This window comes from Pholcus phalangioides, unplaced genomic scaffold, assembly GCF_987345545.1.
Source record: "Pholcus phalangioides strain wild (caught in Gottingen) unplaced genomic scaffold, Ppha-v1.0 ptg000008l_1, whole genome shotgun sequence".
NCBI lineage: Eukaryota > Metazoa > Arthropoda > Arachnida > Araneae > Pholcidae > Pholcus > Pholcus phalangioides.
This window is the reverse complement of record NW_028301601.1, coordinates 34,599,132-34,618,684: the sequence shown is the minus strand read 5'-3', so window position 1 is coordinate 34,618,684 and position 19,553 is coordinate 34,599,132. Positions and strand designations below refer to the sequence as shown.

The 19,553-nt window shown below is 37.4% G+C and overlaps 1 protein-coding gene across 1 annotated transcript; it reads left to right on the top strand.

The window, feature by feature from the left end:
• Window positions 1-5,263: 5,263 nt before the first annotated feature.
• LOC149084202 (8.6 kDa transglutaminase substrate-like) lies at window positions 5,264-18,276 on the top strand. Its single transcript, XM_089234545.1, has 4 exons — window positions 5,264-5,403; window positions 10,028-10,092; window positions 14,190-14,322; window positions 18,072-18,276. The coding sequence occupies exons 2-4, from the start codon at window positions 10,046-10,048 to the stop codon at window positions 18,189-18,191; spliced, it is 300 nt and encodes a 99-aa protein (XP_089090671.1). The 5' UTR covers window positions 5,264-5,403; window positions 10,028-10,045; the 3' UTR covers window positions 18,192-18,276.
• Window positions 18,277-19,553: the final 1,277 nt, after the last annotated feature.

The window sequence follows — 19,553 nt, the reverse complement described above, 5'->3', positions numbered from 1 at the left end:
TCCATTATTTTCATCTACTCAAATATTTAGTGAATCTTTAATACTAACTATTGAACAATCGCTGATTATAGTGAGATTTTCATTATGAACTGTACTCATTATATTGGACTTTGACTGTAATTCTTCGCTGACTGCGCTTACCAGTCTGTAAATGAGCTTAACTATTTTATCGTCTAATGTTATAAGGCATATTTCAATTGTAACTTTTTCAATATATGGAAGGTTAGGCCAATGATTTTAAGTGTTATAAACGCATAGGAAGAAACACGGCCAGAAATTTTCCATGCAAAATGTAAAATGATTTTCAAATCAGTTTTTTGTTCACTTGATTCCAATTTTATAAATCTTTTGTTATTATGGTGTGTGCAATATTATGTTCCTTAATACTCTTTTTAGTTTCTTAATGTTTGTATGTGTATAAAGAAGAGATTTTTATTCTGATCTATGGTACTCATTATAAAATGTGATGTATATCTATGTATATTGCTTTACCATATTATACGAGCGGATCAAATGAAAATGGAACAGGAACCACAAAATTAAATGGCATAGTTTATTTCAAACTTAATCTTCAAAACTACAAAAACACTTGTCTCACTGTTTGGCCCAGTGGTGAATACCCTGCTTGTAGAAGTCCTTTGGTCATGGCCCCCACAAGGGTGGAGCTGATAGGGCCGGGGCAATTCTCATAATTCTTTTTTAATTTTATGCTATAAATTCCCTATAAAGGGGGCCCCATGACAGATCCATTGGACTGTTCCAACACTGTCCACCGAAACTTTACCAACGTGATCTGTGTAAAAGCTACTTTTTATGTGGCGTTAAAATGTAGGAAAACCACTCCAGAGGACAACGGGCTAGGCTGTTTGGCCTTGATTGCTGCATAACAACATTGATTGCTGCATAACAAACGACTGCTGTTTCATAGAAGATGTTGGCAAAGTTTTGGTGGGCAGTGTTGAAACTCCCACCATATAGCCAGGGCCGGACTTAGGCAGGTGCGAAGGGTGCAGTCGTACCTGGCCGCTAAATTTTTGGGGCATCAAAACGAATTAAAAATACTTTGTTTACAATGAAGAAAATACGTTGATTGCATTGAGTTACATTTTGACTTCTTATCAAAGCAATATCTTAAGATTCTGTCCAAGACAGGGGACCCTCGAGATCTAGGATTTTGACTCCCCCCCCACCTGAACCCTCTACCTGCATTTCATAAGTTCGCGCCCTAGGCAAGTACTATTTTTGGGCGGCTCTTGTAGTTTTCTTTGAGGCAGAGGCGTTGGGGAGGGTATTGCCTGTAATGCAAAAAGCAGCCAAATTCTGCACCCTGCAAATTTTTAAGCACGTGCGATGGACAAGAAAGAGCGCTGAATTCTCACTCGTACTTATTTAAAATTACAGGGGGGTTGCGGTGCGGCAAAATGCGTGCTTGTCACAGCTGAAAGCGTATTTAGTTTAACTCTGGGCATTTAATCCGTCGTCTAGCCCTGACAAACCTTCCATTGTGATGCACCGTGTACAGATGTTGTAGAGATGGCACCCGCATTTTGCAGCAGAATGGGTCCGATGCCTATGCTAATCTCTGGCATAGGCATCGGAACCTGGGGGCTGAGTCTTATTTCAGCCCCCTCAAGGATCTTGAAAAATTATTTTGGAGTGCCGCAAAGCAGCTGTTTTCGCACCGGGCCGCAAAATGGTTAAGTCCGTCCCTGCATATAGCCCTGATCTGCTGCCTTGTGACTTTCACATTTTTGGTCCGCTGAGAAAGGCATTAAAGGGTCCTCCTTTTTACTCCGACAGCAGTCATGGACAATGTTCAAAACTGGTTACGATCTCAACCAAATAACCTCTACGAACAGGGTATTCACCCCTTAGTGAAACAGTAAGAAAAGTGCTCGTGTAGCTTCGGAGATTGCGTTTAAAATAAACTACGTCATTTCATTGTGTGGTTCCTGTTCCTTTTTCATTTCATCCATAAGTATATATGAGGGATCCCATTTTAATCCGGATCATCGTATGATATTAAACATTTGCAATTCAATGTAATGCGTGATAAAAATATTATCATACCAATAAATTTGTATATATTTTGTCAAAAATAACTGGAAATTTTCTATCAGTTTTTGTTATTGCAAAATCCAAGGAATAAACATTATTATATGAATATTTTTCGTTTGTTTTAAGTAATGAGCATATTATAGAATGTTACTGTAGAACAGTGGTTGTCAAACATTTTTGAAGAGCGACTCCCCCTTATGGTCCTTTTTCCGGGATATGTTTGATTTTTTGTTAATGAATGTGCTTTAATTTCCGTAGTCAACGATGAGTGGATATGCACAGTGGCGTCGGAGCCGGGGGTACTGTGGGTGCTCGAGCACCCACGGAAGTTTGTAGAACGAATCCGAGCACCCACAGAATTGATTCAAAAATCCAATTTTTTCTACATGAATCTCAAGACGGGCACCCACAGATTCGAAACACTTCCGACGCCCCTGGATATGCATCCCCAGCGGCAAAGACGGATCCGACTGATCTAATGTATATGATTATATAGGAATTGACATCACCATAATCATGCCGCCCCCAAACTTTCAAGTCTATATCCGCCTATGGATATATACATATGAAATTTCTATACTTATTTGGCAGGACTGTTTAATTATAAAATTCGAAACTACCCACATGCTTTTTTGCTGTGAATACTGTGGTCGGTGTCAATAGAACCGCAAGTTAGGACGGAATTCGTGTCTTGCGCATCATAATAGTGCAGTGTGGATAACTTGGTAACTAAACTCAGGGGTCCAGTGCAACAATATTTTCAAGTTGTTTTTGTAGGACCCCAAGTAATTGATTTGTTATATTATTTTAAGTATCCATAAAATTTTCATAGTTGGGACACAGCCACCCTTGCTATACGTATTATATAGACACACATGACCGCTAACCACCCAGAGAGACCATCTTAGGATGGTTTGCGCTCTTTCCCAAAGAGTTGGACAGTCTCGTGACTGATTCAGACAGAATGACAGACTCTTTTGGGATATTTAAAATAATATAACATCATTTACTCGGGGTCCTACAAAACCGACTTGAAAATATTGTTGCACTGGACACCCCTGAGTTTAGTTACCAAGTTATCCACACTGCACTATTATGATGCGCAAGACACGAATTCCGTCCTAACTTGCGGTTCTATTGGCACCGACCACAGTATTCACAGCAAAAAAGCATGTGGGTAGTTTCGAATTTTATAATCAAACAGTCCTGCCAAATAAGTATAGAAATTTCACATATATCCATAGGCGGGTATAGACTTTACTTGATCTATTCATTATTGTACATGTAGAACTTGATAAAATTGCATTATGCGATACATTAAGTTGCTGCTGAACTGAGTGCATGCATTTTTTAGTTTCCACGTATTTTTACATACGTTGCGAAGAAGGAAAATCAATTTCTTCGGGCGATTTCATTCTGGATAATCTCTCGCAACCCCCACCAACTCATTAAAGTGACTTCCTCTTTTGGGAACAACTGCTATAGAGTAAGCTTGCTTTCCGACAGATCGCATAAGTTGTCCCTATGATGTAAGAGATGTTGATTCTTGCTGGTCTGGCTTTCTGTTGCAACAAATTCATGGACATATATTTTGTACATCTAAATAAACATCTACAGAGAAAAAAGATCTAAAATTAACATCTACACAAAGAAAAATTTCTGTTGCTTCGCAAAACGCAAAATACCTCTCGTTATCCGAAATATCAAAAACCTTAGTCATTCTATAAATTATTTCCGTGAGTCTACATGTTGTATGATGCCCTCTTTATAGCCTGAGACTCTTAATGTTGCCTGGCTTGGAGGGTTGTTAAAAGTTTTTCAGATGCATCATTTGCACGAAATACGGCTACGCTCGTTTATCAAACTGCAGGCATCGTGTGGTCAAACATGGAGACAATGTTTAGACACCGCCACCTGCGACGGTTTTAATTACGTTACTTCAATTTTCTACTGCCCTCGTGGAAGTAAGTGCTGTACGTCTTTTATAATCTTATAGCATCTTTACTAACTAAATTTGCTTGTTTCTATGCAAAGACATCGAAAGTCTAAAACATAGTTTTCCAAACCTTTTGTTCCATCGCCCCCTTCTTCAGAATTTTTTTCTCTCTCATCGCCCTCCTACTCAAGCGAACCCATAGGATCCTATGCTAAAACCCGTGGCTTTTATCGCCCCCGTGGACCATTCCATCGCCTACCGGGGAGCGATATTGCCCACTTTGAGAGACACTCGTCTAAAACGGTACATGTTGCTCGAAATGTTTTTTGAGAACTTATATTTTTTCTTCTGATGTGACCTGAAGCCTAACTTTGTAGAAAAGGAACTAAGCGGCACATTTTTACGGCGCGATACAGTTCAACGTTACCTTAGTGATCCGCGTCAAACGTCCAGACCACTCAAGGGAACAGCGGCATATTTACAGATAACTTGAGTAACCTGCGACCCAGTTACAGAGTACTTAAGAGGCCCGTGTACAAATCGACAGCACTCAAGTTACCCGTGATGCAATTCCAGAGCATTGAAGTAGCTGGCCACACATTTACAGATAACTTAAATGACCCGTGGCACATTTACAGATCACTTAATAGACCTGCTCCAGGTCACTTGAGTGGCCCGCGACACGTTTTCAGACTAAGGAAGTGATCTGCACTCTGGTAACGGTTGAGCACCTTTGGTACAAGCCTTCGGATACCTTCAACCAGGACATTCTGTTTTTGTTCCTTCTCGTGTGCAGCCCGAGGGTCAGACACCGCTAATCTAAATGATTGGTATTTCTTGAGCAATATCGTCCTTATCAGGTTTTAATTGCAATTCCGGGTAAAAGGGATTCTCTTAAGCGTGGGAATTGGACTTTTTTCGAGTTCGTAAAACCAATACGGATGCACACTCAGAGTAAACAACCTGTTACACGTCATCACGAAAACCACACATTCGAGTAACCTATATCCACTATTCATTCCGTTGACGTGTGGTCATAATAAAAGGCGTGGGAATTTATAACTCGACCAGGAAATGCCAACGGAACTAAAATTCTAAAAAAAAAAAAAAAAAACCCCGTTAAATCTCTTCACCTTATCTTCGAAAACAAATAAAAATATGTACACATATGGCACCCACACGCACTCACTCGTGTTTCCTAGCAGAAAGAAACGTCAAGTGGCGCTTTTAGATAAAGAGCTTATCGAATATTTACTCTTTCACCTTCTGAAATCGTGACAAATCGATTGATTGATGCGCTATTAGAAAATATATTTAAAAACCCCGTTAAGTGTTATTCCATCAAGGAGCAGTCAGTCTACCTCTGGGATAGATTATACAGTCACGCAGAGCTAAAACGTTCATTAAAAGTAGGTAAGTTGTAAAAATTATTTCTGTTTCGCGCGCCTTAATATGATCAATAATAACGGTAAGCGTTGTTTTCGTAAAATGATTTGCAATCTGCCATTAAAGCCAAAAAAAGTTTTTTTTTAAGTACGCAGAGTCAGATTTATAGTTTTTCCGCCTGTAGGCTGCACAAATTTTGCCTTCCTTTTCTCATTCTATTCTAATTTTCTTGGCCATTCATTCTTCAAATTTGCCGCCCTAGACTGTAGCCCGATTAGCGCCCCCGCCCCGCTCTTTGAAATACGCCTGTCTCCAAGTCACTCTTTTGGTCGGTTCCATGCTTGAACATTTTCTTGATTTCTTCTATCACCTGCTTATTATATCTCTTCATTGAGATAGAGCCGTGGACCATGATCTGGTTAGGAAGAAGTCACTATTTTGGCCGTTCACTGACCTGGTTCTTTGCTCTCTAGCACTAAAAAATCGTCAGTGGTCTATGTGACCCCCCATATCTTTTATCGGTTTTTTTTTTCTTTTTTGAACATTTTATTATTTCCAGACATGTTATTTATAATACAGGATGCATAGGAAACAGAGCGTATGGCATTTTACTGACGAACCATTCATCCTGGAGGCATACTTCGGATTAGAAGAAAGTATCCAAAGATGTTGTAGTACTCAGATGTGTCATTCATGTTGCAAGAGGTTGTAGAGTTATTGAAATTAAAAAAAAACAACTTTTCATACCGTTCCCGTGTGCTCAAAAACCCAATTAGGAAGTCGTTGTCCTGTCTCTGTTCACGCCAAAAGAACAAAAGAAGTTCCATGTTTCTAAGTACAATATTCGCTAAGACATGAGTTTAAAAACGGAGGAAAAGTTGGGAAAAACAGCAATAAAAAAAAAAAAAAAAAAAGCGGGCAAACGATTTTCCCGCATTTAATGCTGTTTTTTCTCTGTTTTCTAATTTGAATATCTCAGTCAATATATATATTTTTTTAATAACGTGATCCTCACGTATTCCCAAGGGATCAGAATGATCCGGCCAGGGAATTTCTTAGTGTTAGTAATAAACATCCATGCCTGAACCGGGATTTAAACCCACCCCTGCCCAGTGAGAAGCTAGTTCCCTAACCACTCGACTGCCAGGCGGCTTTATTGCACTTAGAAACGTGATTTTTTTTTTTTTTTAATTGGCGTCAGGAAAGAGGGCAACAGATTTTTGACTGGGGTTTCAGGCACACGGGGTTGAAAAAGTTATTTTTATTTTCATAACTATACAACCCCTTGCAACACAAATGACATATGAGTACTACACGTTATTTGGATACTTTTCCCAAGTGGAAGTATTCCTCTAGAATCAACGGTTCGCCAGTAAAATACCTATGCACCTCCGTATATTTTTCAGACATAATAGAGTTATAACACGAATAACGAAGGGTAAAACAATTTATTTCTATCAATCTATTTTTATTGTTATTTAGTGTGGAGTGTAGAGCAGCGTTTCTCAATCTTTCTGTAAACCAGTAAAATGTCTGAAACAATACGACGGACCACTTGTGTCCCGTATTGCGGAAAATTTTGGTAATTTTCGTTGTTCCGATGTTTTTGATACATTTGTCCCGTTTTTCGACGATTCCCATTTGAAATTTTAATACTTATTAAATTCAAGAAACACATACAGGTACACAGAGTTTTCGTAATATAAACTTCATTATGATAATTAATGCAAAATCATACATTTTTATATAAATTATACAATTACAATATTTAATATAGTTATTGTTTATATTATTATTTTTATTATAATTTGAATTATATACGTTTTCTCACATTTATTAATTCCCGTACCCTTCTTTTGTTTTATTTGTCAGATATTAACGTTTTGTCCTCAGTTTTTTTTTTAATTTTAATTACGATTGGTGATTGTGCCTACTTCCGATAATGTATTTGATGATAATTAACGATGTCGCGTATTTTAATGATTATTATTCAAGATCATCGTTTAAAGAATTTTATTTTTCCCAATGAAACATGGTAGTCAGTTCATTCAGTGAATTATATATGTTTATGCGATCTGTAGAAGCCTATTTCCCCACCCTCACACTCTCCAGCAGTTTTAGCAGGGATTAGTATATTGGGTTAACGTAACGCAATAAATTGCAGTTTTTGGTAAAATTTATTCATATCCCGTATTTAGGATTTCAGTTTCGTGCATTTTTCTCGATGGTGCATGGTGAACTTAAGTGTGTAATTTTGTTTGTGAAGCCATAAACAAATTACTAATATTTATTGCAACAGGTGAATATTTTTATCACGGCTACCTGCGGACCACATATGCCATCTTCACGGATCATGTGTTGAGAAACTCTGGTCGCTGCTTTGTTTTGAATAGGATCAACAGATGTGACCTTGCTTTACTTATTTATCTTTCGCATTTGGGGAAGCGCATCTGACGATCTTTTCGAAAGTTTTCAACCAATCTTCCCGATTTCGATCTGAAAAATTTCAGATGTTTGTATTTACACAGAAAGCCGTCATTTTTCTCTCAGCTATAACTAATTTTTTTCAGCAACTATTTCCGTTTCCTATAATAACAAGGATAAATCGTTATTAACTTTTATTGCAACAGCTGTAAGCCTATTCATGTTTATTTCCCCAGCGGGCAAGCAGTGAAATTTTGAATGCTACGTAGCCAGTGTCAAGTACGCGTACTCATAAAATTGTTAAGATGGATTTTACATCACTCTTGCCGTTTGACGGGAAAAGACGTTGGTTTTCATTTACTAGATTCGTGGAAGAATAGTCACGACTTATATGGTAAATATATCTTCCGTTTTGTTGGCCATATCTACTTCCATCATCAGTTACCAGTCTGTTACTTCTTGTTGAATTAATGGCGCAATGATATCACGGAATTGTAATGAAAATAGTCTTACGAGGTTATAAATCTTACTTTTTGCGATGATATCGCAATATGAGTGTGACTCATTCCCTCCTACTCTTAGACATTAAATTATCTGTACATATATACAGTATCACGGAAAAAGACAGCGATGGGTATCCTATATAAGGACATGTTGTCCTGCGAAATGTGCCGCTGTTATTCTTGCTTTGAGAGACGGCGCCATTCTTTCATATTTTCCGGTGTCAGTTGTGTAACAGTACCCTCGGACGCCACTTTGAGAATTTACTGTGAGTCCCCATAGCCTGGGGTACATTGGTATGTTTTATTTACTCTGATATAAGCGACCTACGGCTGTTTTTGAACCTTGTTTTTAAACTGTTTTTAACCTTGTTTTTAAACTGTTTTGAACCTTGTTTTTATTTTCCTGATTAAACAAATGCATTTCGAACAAAGGCTCCATTGCGAAATGTATTTGCTTTGACGTGTACGATCACCCCCAGAAGTTTGTCTGTAGAATTGTCTATTCTTTCAACGTTTTTGAAAAAAATCGGACGAAATCGAAATATTGCAAATTCAAACAGTAGTTATAGGAAAAAGATCTAGCTTTCGAATTTAAAAGATATCGATGCAGCTGGCTTTACCTTGTTCCAGGACATTAGTTCCCGAAATGTGTGCCAGTTTCCGGAGAAAAGGTTTTGGAATCCCCACGTGCTTGTTGGATGCGAAAACTTTCAAGCAAGTGTCAGCTGGTTGAATCGTTTCAAAGAACGGTATGATGTGTTTCCATAACAGATTTGAGAGAAAGCAAATTCAGTTGATATGAAAAATGTGAATGAATGGAAAGCTGGTGAAATAGCGAAAGTGATGTATAAAAAATAAGCCTATACAGGGCTCTGCGAGTCAAAAACGTTGAGAACCGCTGCACTAATATGCACTTATATACGCTTTACTACATACAGCATCTGAAGCCTTAGCTAGTTTGGAACTCTAAAACGATATTTATCAGTATAGAGAACTTTTCCAGACCGTTTGTTTGAGCATGTGTATACTTTAGAGGAATTTGTTGTTTCCTCCGCTTCCATAATACTTGTGCAATAATAATAGTAATTATATACTATTAATATTAATAATTATATATAATAATAATAATTATATACGGATTATTTGTCTCTAAAATGTTAATAAAGTAAAACCTTATGCAAAAAACTCCAATGCTTAATTGATTTGAGTTGCTTTGTGTTATTTTAAAAATTAAACTTCATTCTTTTTGTTATCTGTAATGTAAATAAGTATGATTTTCCCTGTAATCAAATTCTACTACAACGATTTCTTTTTTTTTTGCGCTTGTTAAAAATTGGAAATTCCTTTATAACGAAATTTTGTTATAACGAAGTGATTTCTTCGGTCTCTTGGAGTTCGTTATAACGAAATTTCGTTTTAAAGGAATTCCAGGTTTCTGCATTGTTCCTGTGTAAACTTATCTAGGTGATCAGAAAAGTGTTCGTTAAAACTAGATTCGACTGTAATATTTATTTCCGTGTCTAAGATGGTCCCAGAGTTGGCCCGTTGTAATTTACGTGGTATAATTTTGTCTCATTGGCCATACTACTTCGAAAACAAGAAATATTTAGAAAAAACTTGCGAGTTTAATGACAATTTGCATGTTTTTTTTCTTTTTGCTTCATTACCTTAATTTATTGAATACCATTGAGTAATTGTCGACTTTTTGGTTTCTTTTCAGAATAACTCGCCTGCGAAAATGAAGACAGTCCTCATCTTATGTTTTGCGGTTGCACTTTTCTGCTTGTAAGTGCTTCATATATTTAAAAAATAATGATTAAATTCTAACAATCTTTAAAATCTATTAACAAACATTTGAACTTTCCCCGTGTGGTATCATAGTTATGTGAGCAGGGCCATCTTGGCGGAAAGGTTTACCCCAGTGGTTCTCAAATTCTTGTCACCGCGGTTGCATGGTTCATCTGCGGCTCCCCAGAACAGGAATTTTTTAATAATGATAATTTGATCACGTTAAGACTCAGGGTTTCTGATGACAATAACTGATTGATAACTTTATCCGATAAAAATCCCCGTTGTAAGAGCAATGAACATACGCCCTGTTTAGTCGAACGCGACACAACGATGTTTTTCTTTCTCACATATAATAGGTTTCAAAATGTTAAATCGTGCACTTTTTTTTTAAAATTTTTCTAAAACAACATTGCCCCGCCCCTAAAGCTCAAATCCTTTTTTTTTCAATTCAGAAAAATGTGAGGAGCACAATTTTCTACATCTTGCAACAGGGCCTCTATAGGCTGTGATCTTATGTACATATTCTTACATGTTCAACCCATGAGGCGCGGGTGAAACGTGGCCCTTGGAGTTATCTGATGTGGCCCATGACAAAATTTATTCAGTGACCCGTGGCACACAAGTGGCTCGCAGATTACTCCAGTAGCTGAAATCACATTTCCATATCACATGTGTGGTGGCTCGCAGAACACGTAGTACAGTTCAGTCAGGTGGCCGCGACGTATTTGTAGTTCATTTAATTTTTATAGAGTAATTTTATGTCCCTTGGCACGTTTCCCGATCATTTAAGTGGCTCTGAGGGCATTTCCAGATCCCTTGAATTGCCCGTGGCACACTTTCCGTAGCCGGTCAATTTGTCGCACTCAACTTGTCGCGCACAACTCGTCGCGCATCAATTTGTCGCAGTGCCAATTCGTCGCGGTACAAATTCGTCGCAGAGCCAATTCGTCGCGGTACAAATTCGTCGCAGAGCCAATTCGACGTGTAACCAATTCGTCGGGACGTCAATTTATCGCAGAGTCAACTCGTCACGCGATCTGTATGTAGGTTTTTTGTCTCATACGTGAAAAAATAAACATGAAGAAAAGTTTTTTTCCATCAAGAAATGCACACAGTTTATTAATTTTTTTTTTTGTCATTTCGAAAAAAATCATCGAAATTACATCGAAATTAAAATTACAATTGATATTAATGTTTTATTATTCAATTATTGTAAATGTTAAAAAAATCATTTTTTCTATGATAAAATTTTAAAATTCTGTAAAAAAATGTCGGTGTTTATGATATTCCCCAAATTACAGTACAGCGGAGGCTCTCTTTAAGTGTAAACTTGTATCTGTCCCATGTGGAATCGAGACTCCCACCAACATTAACCGCTACAGTATCTCCACAAGAACCTGAAATAATTAATAATTTAATTTAATTAATATTTCATTTTCACCGGATAAGCCACACTTGTCGCTTTCTCTCGAGATTTCCATTACTTGTAGCGCGGGGAATTGGGGCGCACACCGAGATGATAAATTGCGATCACATACATTTTCAAAATTTAATTTGCACCGGATAAGTTGCTGAAGTTAAAAACTCAAAAAATCCAACCAATAAAGTTCATAGGTTACATTCGAGCAAATGCAACCGATAATCTTATTGGTTGAATTTTTCAAGTTTTATAAAAGGACTTTTAGAACACTTTCATAGTGTAATGCTAGCCTTAGATATATTGTCGGTAAAAAATTCCTCAAAGATGTATTCTCTACATGGCAGATACATATTCAATAGTGAATTAGGGCCATTCAAGTATTACGTAAGCAGATTTTCAGCCATTTTTGACCCCCTCCCCCTTGTCAGCAAAAATCAGCAAAACACTGAACCCCATCCCCTCCCCTGTCAGCAAAATTTCACCAGCAGCTTAGAATATTTCATATCTTCAAAAAGGGGTGGTTGATGACGTAAGCGACCTTCAACCCCCCCCCCCCGCGCCATCAAAAGTCAACAAATCCGAAACTCCCTCCCCGATCCTGACGTAATACTTGAATGACCCCTTAGGCAAATTGTGCTTTGGGATGGGCATTGATCCTAATTTACCATCTTGGTGTGTTCCCGCAACACCCCTCGCTGCGAGAAATGGAGATCCCACCAGAAAGCGGGAGTGCGGCTTATACGGTGAAAATTTAATTTTGAAAATTTATTTTCTCGTAATTTATCATCTTGGTGTGTTCGCCCAACGCCCCTCGCTGCGAGAAATGGAGATCCCGCCAGAAAGCGGGAGTGCGGCTTATACGGTGAAAATTTAATTTTGAAAATTTATTTTATCATAACTTATCTATCATCTTCGTGTGTTCGCCCAACGCCCCTCGCTGCGAGAAATGGAGATCCCGCCAGAAAGCGGGAAGTGTGGCATGAATACCATGAAAACTGAATTTTGAAAATTTATTTGATCGGCGTACTGACTCTGCGACAAATTTGTACCGCGACGAACTGATTCTGCGACAAATTTGTACCGCGACGAATTGACGCTGCGACAAATTGATTGCGACGAATTGTCGCGCGACAAGTTGATCGCGACGAATTGACCTAGACCCACCTCTCACGGACATTTGCGGTGCTCATGGAAATATAAATTGGTGCTCAATTGTTGCGTCGGATTTCGAATTTTGGAGCTATTTAAAGAGTCATGCAAAATGGAGATGTCGTTGTTACAAATTTTTCTCAACGATTCTCCAACTCTGGGAGGGGGAGTAGGGGGTGTTGCGTCTTCATCATCAAAAAGTGTAACAGATAACGGCCGCGAAAAAATTAGCTCTCATGTAACCGATACGCTAATTGTTTGCATTTTTCAAATATTGTATAAAACTTTTATGAAGCTTTTATAGTGTAATCCCGGTCTTAGTTTCTTAAAAGGTAGGGAATTTTTCAGCTTTACCATATTTGGTGCTTTTGTTTAGGTAACGGGGTAACTGACGCTGCGGGAACGTTTCAACACACACACACACCAACTTTGTGTTAAGAAATGTGAATTCTTTATTTCTGTTGATCGTAAATATATAGCATAATGTGTGATTATAATATACGGGGTGGCTCATAAATTCGTTAATATTTTAAAAATTCATAAAATGAAAGAAAATTGTATTTTTAAATGTAGTTTGCAACAAAAAAAAATTCTCACACGTTTCCGCAGAAAAATTTGTTTAAATTTCTGTCGATAGATGGCGTCACATTAAATCAAACAACTAAATTCTGGACTAGCACTTTTCTTCTCAAAACCTTCCGTATCTGTAACGTTCATAAAGCTTCAGCTTCCCATTCATTGATGAGGCAGAACAACTTCACCAGATACACAAAGTCACGATGAAAATCTCATGTAAGCGGCAGCAACAGTATAATTCGGAAATGAGCGGTTAATCGTACATCCCCTGCATATTAGACGACTGATTTGCATATTTCAGTGATTTGCTTTTGTACAGCACCCTCTATCGACGAAACTGAAATTTTTTTTTCTGCATCAAAAAAAAAAGAAGAAAAAAATCCCCTTCCTGAGAATAACTTTTTCGCAAAACGCATTCAAATACAGTCGAATCCCGATATAACGTACTCCAAGAGACCGGAGAAATCGCTTCGTTATATCGAAATTTAGTTATAGAGGAATTCCAGGTTTTCCCATTATTTCTATGCAAACTTTTCTGAGAGATAATAAAAGCGTTCGTTAAAACGAGATTTTTTTCGCTATAACGGTATTCGTTAAAACGGGATTCGACTGTATACCAATTCCTTGAATTTTTAAACTGCTAACGAATTTATGGGACATCCTGTATATGAAATCTGATCATTAAATGTATCTCCTCTTCATCCTTAATATAAAATACTGTCAACTATTTTTTGAGACGGCAAATAAATTTTAATCCCTTTACGAACGGTCCCTAATTGCTCACTTCTTTGGGATGCCAGTGCCGTCTTAACGCATTGGCTGACGGGCTTGCATTTGGCCCGGGGGGAGGACCATGATGCTCTTAAGATAGCACTGGGTGATGCAGTGGTTCACAACCCTCCAGTGCTGAACATTTTAATATCTGCAATCTTTGCTTCATTTACAGATTCAGTGGAACCGAAAGTACGTCTCCACCGAATTGTAAAGCCTTCAAATGTGCACCAGAAGAATGTCCGAAGCGCGACTGCCAATGCGGATCATACAAAGATTATTGCAAATGCTGTGATGTTTGCTTCAAGGTATGCATTTAATTTGGTAAATCAATTCGTTATTTTCCTCCACATGAGAGAATACTCTGACCATATTTCATAGACAAAAATACAGGTAATTCATGTCTTAAATACGGGATATCGCCAATTATTACCAAAAAGATTCAAATTCACGAGGAAATGGCGAAGGTATTGCTAAAATCGCTAAAAATTTCCAATTCGGCGAGAAGTGAAAGGCTTGTGCATATCGCATTTGATAAAAATTTGTTTTACGTGAAAAAAAAGACGTCGAGTTCGACGAATATATATGTATATATGGTCCGCAAATCTTTTCTTGTATTTATTTATTATCTGCCGGTCCTCAATTTTTTTACCTTTGTCTATATATTTTTGGCGGTCTGCAAATAATTCCTCTTCTGTATTTTTTTTCTATCCGCAAATTATTTCCCTTATGTATTTATTTTTTGCTCCGCTTTCCCCTCTGAAAATATGTTGCCACTGTGTGGTCGTGTGGGGACACTCGTCCTCAGGATCCAAGCTCGAACCCCGTTGACGGCACAGTGGTGATGGTCAGTTGATAAAGTCTCTCTGCAAAGAGCAGGCAGAACTACAACGCGATACTGGAATAACATAAATTCAAGCATTCCCACTTCAGAAAATGGAATTCAGATGGCAGCACGAACACGAAACAAGCGCAACTCGATGACGTAAATACGTTAGGGCCCTTTCACACGGAGCGGATGCGGGTCCGGAAGAAGTTTTAACAATTGGAATATACTGCGCCTTTCAGACGAGCCGAAAAATCTCCGCACCTAGGAAATGTTCATGCGGGTCCGGACGTCGTCCGCATGTGTCAAAACCTAAGTGCGGGCTCCGCATCCGCATATAGAAGTTTTGACAATAGGTTTATTCGGGGCTATTCAGACGATGCGGATGCGGAGCGAATTCGTCCGCATCTTTGGCTACTTTTTGAAGGTGATTTTTCACGGAATTTTTTTTAATTATTTGCCATAATGATAAAATGACCATCATAAAACACCATATGATGGTCCCTGCTCATTAATATAATGTACCTACATACGTCTATCCCTTTGTTTCGTTCTGAGATTGAGATATAGCAACTTTAACTGCCTTTTGTCCATACTTTACAATTTTATACAATAAAACCTGCCAACAACGGCCACTGACGGAACAAAAATGATAAGCCGTTCTGTGCATTACGAATATTTAATTGACTACATACTTTAATAACTTTTAAATTTAATTTAAAAATTTTAATTTTTTTCTTTTTAAATTTTTTAAATTATTTAAAAATATAAATATCTGAAATATTATTTTAAATATTTGTTATTTTTTTAAATTTTTAATCTGTTAATTTTTTTAAACTTTAAAAAAAATACTTTTATTAAACAACGTTATCCACGTACGGCGTTCACTCAGGGCCGTTTGAAGACCCTAGCACTTGAATATTTTTGGTGGTTCCCCCCATACCTACAAGTTTATTTTACTCAATATTCAGTCTATAAACTTAAAAAATGAAATTTTATATTTCAGAAATGACTAATCTAAGGATGGGATTTCACTATAAAAGGTTTATGAAAGTTATTTTATAAAACTTGAAAAAAGCAACTAATAAATTTATCGGTTGCATTTGCTCTAATGCAACCGATAAATTTATTAGTTGCTTTTTTTTAAATAATTGTTATAAAATTTTTATAGTGTAATCCGGCCGGGATTATACTATAAAGTTTTATAAAAGAACTTTTATGAAAGTTGAAAAATTCAACCAATAGGCGCATTGGTTGCATTTTCTGGAATGCAACCAATGCGCCTATTGGTTGAATTTGAAAATGTGTTGAAAATGTGTGTGCGTGTGTGTGTGTGTGTGCACCGGTTGCATTTTCTGGAATGCAACCGGTGCACACACACACACACACGCACACACATTTTGCATTCAAAAAATTCAACCAATAAGATAATATTGGTTGAATTTTTCACGTTTTATCAAAGAGCTTTTACAAACTTTTATAGTGTAATCCTGGCCTAAGGCTGGTATTACACTATAAAACTTGAAAAATGTAATCAATAAACACATCTGTTACATTCGAGCGAACTTAACTGATCGGCCTATCGGTTGCATTTTTCAAGTTTTATAAACTAACTTTTATAAAACTTTTATACTGTAATCCCGGCCTAAGACAGAATTGTGATGTGAATATTTCTAAGCACAGACATTTTGAACGTCCCCACCCCTCCCCTTTTTTTCTACTTGCAAATTCTTTGATATCTCCTGAATTTTTTTTTTAGGAACATATTAGTTTCGGATGTTTTTGGATTGGATTTTTCGAACATTGGATGTTTTTGGAATTTTTCTTTCATATTTTTCCGGAAAGACAGATTTGTTTTCAAAATCTTTTGAAAATATTTTAAGACATTTTCTCCCATCGACTACTTGTGAGGATCGGAATGAAGATATCTTTATTCCCATATTCTATGTGGCTCTAGACTAAACCACCAAAGAATACCTCTAGGCTGCATATGGGCACTGAATCAGGGATGAAGGAGAAAAACAGTTACAAAAATTGCGAAAAAATAGTTTTTTATGCACGAATTTCAACCTAAACATGCGGGCGAAACACCCGCATCTTCAGTGCTCGTGTGAAAGGGTATGCGGACCCGCTTCCGCATCCGCTCCGTGTGAAAGGGGCCTTAGGGCCACACATACACTCAGAATGCATCCTGAATGTGCCGATTCGTTATAAATTCCGTAGTGGAATGTGTATGAGGTGCATGCACGGTTAAGTAGCAGGAAGTATGGTCCCCAAAACCTTATAGTCCCCGACGTTATAGTCCTCCAGTCCACGACGAACAAAGTCTCAGGAAAGCGGAAGAATGACTTTGGGAGAACGCGAAGACTCTTTTGAAAATGAAACCGAGCATTCTTTTCGATTTTTCGACCACTGCTGAATAATGTTCAGATATCCTAAGCCGCTCGTGAATACAAATGCCCAGAACAGTGATCCTAGTTGCACTTACTTTCATTTTAATTAATTGTTATGAAATATGTGCGTAGTGCACCCATCACGTACGGGAGGAACTGGTAAATGGTTGAATTTAAGCGATATTTCTGCATGATTTTTCCACTTTTATGAAGCATACCAACTTCATTTGAGAATTGTTCATAACCGGCGGTAAAAAGTGATAAATTCAGTGAAATTGATCAAATTTACCGCTAGGATCGGTGATTATGTACAATCACCGATTTATCACATTTACCCCGTAACATAACCGTCGTGATAACCATTGACTGTCGTGAGAAGGGTTAGTTTTACCCTACTGTTGAGAGACAGGCTGGGGTTCTCCAGATCGATACAGTGGGGCTTCAGCTTGGTGCAATCTATCACTAAGCCCCACTTGGTCAGCGGTTTAAGCTCAGTAGCTATAGCTAAAAACCACACGACGGACATTAAGAGGGTTGGCAACAACCCTCGAATCTGGCTCCGCTGATTCTCGATTCGGGATTTATTTCCGTTTCGCCCAGTCAGATCTGTACTGAGTGGGATGGCGGCTTCTGATTTACGGATTACACCTGTATAGCCTTAGGGCTGGGTCAGGGGTGTGTTGATGCATTACTGTAACATAACAACACCACGGGTGAAAGAAAGCTCTTTAGAATACAACCAAATATTCAATTGTATTAGTATTTGTATTGTATAACGACTGCTTGAATTTAAAAAACAAAGTAAGATAATTTAAAAAATTTTCTTTCTTTTTTTTAGTGTCCAGGGGAGGAATGTTTAACTGTTCGGAATGACAGATGTAAGGACGGCAAGAAATGCAAGAAACCTGACGGTCTTCAAGGTCCCGAACTATATAATGCAAAAGGAGTTTGTCCATGATCGAATTGCAATATGTTGTTTAATGTTCTGCTATTTCGCAGTAATTTTCTTTCATTGAACTTGAATAAAGCTTCTGAAAATTAAATGAAGTTTTATAGATTTGTTTGTAAATCAGAAGTGTGTGTTCCGGATGAACGTCGAGGGTAACTCTTGACGCCTAAATTCGTCTAAGATTTCAGAGGAATGGGAGAGACGAGAATATTTACGCTAAGGGCCGTATTCACTGACATGGTTTAAACAGTAGACACAATTTTTGGAAAAGAGGTCGACATAGATTGGTTAAAAACCCGTATTTAACCAATCCGTGTCGATCTCTTATCAAAAAATTGTGACTATAGTTTATACCAGTGGTTCTCAACCTTTTTTTGTTCATGGCCCCCTTTCAGCCATTTCTCATTCCTATGGCTCCCTCTTGGGAACATGAATAATTTTCTAGCCCCTCCCCACCCGCCCGTTTTTTCATTAGAAGATAGTTATTCAAAATTTGTCTGAAGTACATAAATATGTTTGAATTATTATTATTAATTTGATTAATTTTTAATTTATGAAAATAACGAAAGAGCAAAATAAACGTAATAGAATACAGTAAAAAAAAATAGAATAAAATATTTTCAATCAATTTGAATTCTGCGCTTGAAGACGACACAAAGTCATCAAGTTACTGTACTGGATGAAAAATTTGTATTATTTCAAATTTGTTTATTTTTGTGTAAATGTGATTATGGTTTCGTTGAGAAAATGTCAGTTGTAGCTTCCAAAATACCCATTCTCATAGTGATAAAAGTCGCAAAAATTGGTAGCAAGCAGTTTTATTAATTTTATTCTCTTCATGCGGACAAAAGCAGTATATAATAAGATAAAAGTAGTATATAATAAGAGAGTAGCCACACAGAAATGAATCACAATTGAACTAAAATACGTGTGAAAAAATTTTTAATATTTGTTTGAAACATTCATTCCAGAGAAATCATGTGCGCAGTCACAGGGCCAGATTAACCATTAAGCAAAATAAGCACGTTCTTAGGGCATCAGTACTAAAGGGGCAACACCAAAAAGATATCATATGGTATTTTTTTTTAATGCCCGATTTTTTTTCAACATCCATCATCCGATAAATTGTAAGAACACTTGATTGTAATAGTTGAAGATCACTATCACAAGAATGGCACGAAAGATGAGAATCTAATAATGTCGCAAACTAGACCACATTATTGCCAAGTTTTTCGATTAGCTTTTCACAATTTTCATAAAGTACGCCCAGGGCTGTCTTAACATTATCATACGCCCACATACAAAGCGATTTTTCTGAAGAGGCACTACTACCTTGCTAAAAATTCCTACCTACCTATTTGCATATTTACT

Excerpts from the sequence above, each read along its gene's own strand:
- LOC149084202 (XM_089234545.1), top strand. The coding sequence starts at position 10,046 with ATGAAGACAGTCCTCATCTTATGTTTTGCGGTTGCACTTTTCTGCTT. Across the intron at positions 10,093-14,189 it reads GCGGTTGCACTTTTCTGCTT|ATTCAGTGGAACCGAAAGTA; the intron begins GTAAGTGCTTCA and ends CTTCATTTACAG. Across the intron at positions 14,323-18,071 it reads GCTGTGATGTTTGCTTCAAG|TGTCCAGGGGAGGAATGTTT; the intron begins GTATGCATTTAA and ends TCTTTTTTTTAG.